A 4789-nucleotide genomic window follows, 5' to 3' on the forward strand; every position below is an offset into this window, starting at 1 on the left:
TGATGAATTTAAGGGTACAAGTGGGGTCAAGTGGATAGACAAGTGAAATCACACAGTGGCACTCATATTTAATGTTCAGATACGACATAAATAATGTATTGTTACTTTATTCTGGTGGATAAAAAATGAGGGACTAATTACATTTACTGAATCGGGTATTGTGTTTCGATCTTTTCATGCTTTTTATATATCTGAGTATCAAAGCGGATTTCGAAAATTTGCCAACAAACTGACCCCACTTGACCCACTTGGACACAGGGTTTTTCTTTTGAATTAGTTTCAGAAAAGTCTACTGTCAAAACCCAAGCTAATGGAAATCATGGAATTGCCTCAAAACAGTATTTTCCAAAATTTGAATTTCATCAAAAATGTTCAATGTTTGTGCATTATTCGTCTTGTTTTATCTTATTACATATAATTGACTTAACCAAAAACATAACCATTAGGGTGTCTCCATAATTACAATTTGTCAGATAATTTGAGGGTGCAATGACAGTTTTAGAATATTACAATCAAACTTTTGTACGAAGGAGGAACTCTAAGAAATGACTTTTAGAGGTTGCCATGTTGAGATTTTTATAAAAGTTCGATTTTTGTAAGATATGTCAGTGAAATATTTCCAGTTCAGCAAAATTTCGTAAACCCACGGTTTTTTGTTATTTTTCCAGCTCCCTTGAGGTCTATCTGGGTAAAATCATTTACCCATGATATATTGCACGAATTTTTGCACACTGTTTTATGAATGATCGCAAACAATGATTTTTTCCAGCACATTTTTTGATATCATCAAAAGTTGGTATCAAACTTGTTGCTAGAATTCATTTTCTAGAAAGATGGAAAATTTTGTAAGGCAAATTTTTGCCGAACACATCATACCCCTAATTTTATGCGTTTTGGAGTTATTCGAGATTTCCTGCGAGCAGAAATACGACTTTTATTGTAATTGACAAACTTATTATTTTTTTTTGTGTAATAAATAATGGTGATGTTACAGGAATATACAGTATTGGACAGGAATATTTGTAACTTTTTTCGTTTTCTCATGCAAAATGATGAACTTTAGAGGGTTTAGATCTGAGTTGTTTAGGACCTACTATGAATGATAGTTTCACATTTCTTCAGGTGTAACTTGAATATCAACATACATTTTTAAGTGATTTTTCCATGATTTTTCTGGTTCAAAGGCAATAGCGGTTTGCTTAAAATGTTTTTTTTTTACAAATTTCTTTAATTAACTTAACCTAAAATAACTTTATGATATTTTTTAAGCAAAGTTTTAGATTTTAACGAGCTTGCTAGAAACAGTTTTTGTTAAGGGTTTTTAGACTTTCAAAATACAGTCAAACTCCATGAGTCGATATCTGAAGGGATCTTCGACTCATGGAAATTTCCGAGTCATGGAAACGAATGCCTTGGAAAACTGTTTGAGGAGACCATCATAGTAACCATGAAATTTTTGTTTTTAGTATGGTTCCATGACTCGATATCGAGTCATGGAACATCGACTCATGGAGGTTTCAACTGTATACTGTTTTGATTTATTGTGTCAAAATTTCAATTTAGTCAAATTGTTATTTTTTTTAAACTCGTAATTTGAAGAAAACTTGTAATATATGTTAAAATTAAAGTTTCTTGAGTTCCAGCTCACCAAAGTCGAAAAAATCAAAAAATTTGCAAAATTCTATTGTCCAATACTGTACTTTTCAACAACAATACAGACATGTCTCTTACAACACGATGCCATCTATCAAAATTTACCAGTCCTCATCATACCACTGACCATCAGATTCAATACGAAGCATAATCGTTACTAATAGTATGTAGTAAAGGTGGGTGATACCGTGTTTTAAAGGGACCTGAATGTGCATATTGCGTTTATGAAAGAGAAATCTCGAAAATGAGTTAGAATATACTTAGGGCTTTCTGAAAAGCAAAATTTAATTATCGATTTATCGTATTTCGCAAACAAAATTTGACGCATTTCATTTTGAACCTACTCGGTTTTCGCTTTTAAAACGTTTTATTTTCGGATTCACAAAACTACGTAAGAAAAATTTTCAATATTCGAAACCTAAACACTATTTTAATGTATGAATGCGACTTGATTGCATGCAAGTTTTAGGCGATGTACACGACGAAAGAAAAAGGTTTGAAAAAATAATCGAGGAATAATGTTGTATGCTGGGGTGTGTTTGAATATATTTTATATATGTTCGAGGGTTTATGAAGGGTTTATGAAAAAAACATTCAATCACCAAACAGTGATCTAATTTCTTTCGACTTCTTTCCAGTTGTAGGCCGTCGCAATAGCCTGCGGGAATAGAGCTTTGTTCAACTTTACTAATAGTATGTTGGTTAATGTATCCTCCGCGAGTTTGGTGCGAAGGTTGCTCAACACTAGACCAAGAACACTAAAGGCCCTTTCTACTGAGACCTGATTTGATGGTGTGGACAACACAACCATGGCCACAGCATACAACTCGGGATGTGTTGTCTTACGTCGCAACCAGTGGTCCCAAACGTTGTAGTTAGAATTCTGGCGTGGTTCCAAGTCCAGTGACTGTAGTTGTTGTAGAAACTTCGTCTCGCTGGGTTCTCCATCAGTATTGACAGAGCCACCGTACATCTCAGTGAGATACTCATCAAAATCATCATTTCGTTCGGACTCTGACAGAGATTCGTTCCTTGTGCTTGAAGTGGATGCTGGCGATTGTAGTTGGCGAATCCGCTGCCATGTTTCGTTGATGTACCCCTGGAGATTGGATTCAAAAATGAATTAATTCAATGACTTATCGTTAAGGCCCAAGTAGAAAAGGAGCAAATGGCAAATGAAATGAAAAAGCATTTTGACCTTGAAATCAACAAATCGAAAAAACAAAACGCACAGCCTTATTTTTGCAAATAAAACTGCTGTTTTCATTTTTCTTTTCAATTTGTTGATTTTAAGGGCGGAGACTACTATTTCACTTTTGAAAGTTTGCTCCATTTTTATTTGAGTTAGTCAATCAATGGTGAGTCAATAGGAACAGTATGTTAACAAACATGAAAAGTAAGATTGTTTGAACAATAGATTACCATAATTTCCATTTTCTCCTCAGGTGAGAAAAACTTTGATCCACGATAGTTGAATCGTGGATCAAGGAAAAGAGCCATTTTGAAGGCCCTTGATCCTCGAAGGGTTTGTTAGCCTTGTATTGAGCGAAGTAAGCAAGCCAGGAACGAATTGATTACCGGTGACCTTTCGCACTTCGCTTATGGCCCTTAGCCAAAGCATGTAAAAGTCAGGCAAAGAAACATGCTCCGCTTGCATCCTCTTGGTACAGATGTACAAAGGCTTGAATGCTTCATAGTAGTCGTCTATGAATTTCCAATGGTTGGTAAGATCTGTGAATAGTGAAAATGTTTCACGTTTAGAGTGTCATGCAAGTATGGTTATTTGAGACTTTCATGTGTTTTTCATGGTGTGCTTTTCTGAAAAGATTAAGAGATACGTACCAAGCTCTGGAAACTGAGCAGCCAGTTGTTCGAAGAAAGTCCTCTGAGTTTTAAATGCCTCCACCATTTCAAAGATTCCACCCCATCTGGTTTGGCACCAAATTTGAGGATGTGTGGCATTGTGGTGGTCAAAATTTGTCTGGTACTTCATGTTTTTTGATTTTCTCGCCAGTTCAGTTAGACCTTTTACGCTTTCGTGGGACTTGTTCACAACATCCAGTATCGACAGTTGCAGAGTGTGCACCGCACATCTCACGAGATTGATGCGCTCCTGGAATTCAACGCACAGTTCAGCGGAAATATCGCGTTCCGGTTCATGCTCATCTGTTGTCTTCTCAAAATCCTCATTTCCATCATCTAGTTTCTCCAACAACGCTTGCTCCAATTCTTGGCGTAACTTTTTAACAGCTGCCACCATGTTGGCCCCGTTGTCTACTGTTACCGAGAAAATATTTTCAATTGGCACGTTGTATTCAGCTAATGTGTCCAATATTTTAGTTTTAAGAAATGCCGCGGTCTGACTCTGTTTGACTTCGACCATCCCTAAAAAATGTATGTATTTTGTTAGTAGTGCATATGTGATCTATTTGGAATGCGTCAATAGTTTTACGTTAATCTTTCAGAGGGGAGGACTGGGGGATTTTTCAGAAGTTTGCCAGCTGATGACTCATACGTAAATTTTTATGTTACATAAAGTTACATAATGTGTAACAGAGGGTGGGGGGGATCTTCATTGATTTTAAAATAAAGGGTAAGACGGATCAAGATGAGCACCCCTCAACGCCTAAGGTATCTCACAATTGTACTTAAGTCCCGAAGTTGTTATCAATAGTTATGTTCCCATAAAATAAACACAGTTTCAGCAAAAAAAAAATGGATCTATGGTGAAGCTCCAAAAAAAAAGTTGAAAGTATGTCGTCGCTATCTGACATTTCCACAAGGGGTAAATTTTGCATTTTGTTCAGACCTTTAGAAGCAGTAAGTATTGTAAAAAATAATATCGGTTGGAAAAGTTCAACTACCAAGGGGAGAAAATTTACGCTTACTACAAAGTGTCCATAATAAACTAAACTTTGACTATGCATGGCTCCGTCGTTTTTCAAGCGATTTTCAATTTATTTTCCAGCATTGGAATCAGATATTATTCATGATCGTTATCCTTTGAAAAGTTATTTATATACATAGTATACCCAAAGTTATTTAACAAAATGTACCTCCTCGTTTTACTTGTTTAGGATTTATGGCATAAATTAAACAATTTATTATTTTTAAGGTGATAAATTATAATTTTCAA

The 4789-nt window shown here is 35.5% G+C and overlaps 1 protein-coding gene across 1 annotated transcript; it reads right to left on the reverse strand.

Annotated features, from left to right (window-relative positions):
- Window positions 1-2107: 2107 nt before the first annotated feature.
- Window positions 2108-3175, reverse strand: LOC110680758. Its single transcript, XM_021856545.1, has 2 exons — window positions 3076-3175; window positions 2108-2752 (listed from the first exon to the last, which is right to left on the reverse strand). Exons 1-2 carry the CDS (start codon window positions 3151-3153, stop codon window positions 2267-2269), a joined length of 564 nt encoding a protein of 187 aa, XP_021712237.1. The 5' UTR covers window positions 3154-3175; the 3' UTR covers window positions 2108-2266.
- Between the last annotated feature and the right edge of the window lie 1614 nt (window positions 3176-4789).

The sequence above is a fragment of the Aedes aegypti genome, unplaced genomic scaffold, assembly GCF_002204515.2.
Source record: "Aedes aegypti strain LVP_AGWG unplaced genomic scaffold, AaegL5.0 Primary Assembly AGWG_AaegL5_hic_scaff_1783_PBJ_arrow, whole genome shotgun sequence".
Lineage (NCBI taxonomy): Eukaryota > Metazoa > Arthropoda > Insecta > Diptera > Culicidae > Aedes > Aedes aegypti.

Excerpts from the sequence above, each read along its gene's own strand:
- LOC110680758 (XM_021856545.1), bottom strand. The coding sequence starts at position 3,153 with ATGGCTCTTTTCCTTGATCCACGATTCAACTATCGTGGATCAAAGTTT. Across the intron at positions 2,753-3,075 it reads AGGAGAAAATGGAAATTATG|GGGTACATCAACGAAACATG; the intron begins GTAATCTATTGT and ends TCCAATCTCCAG.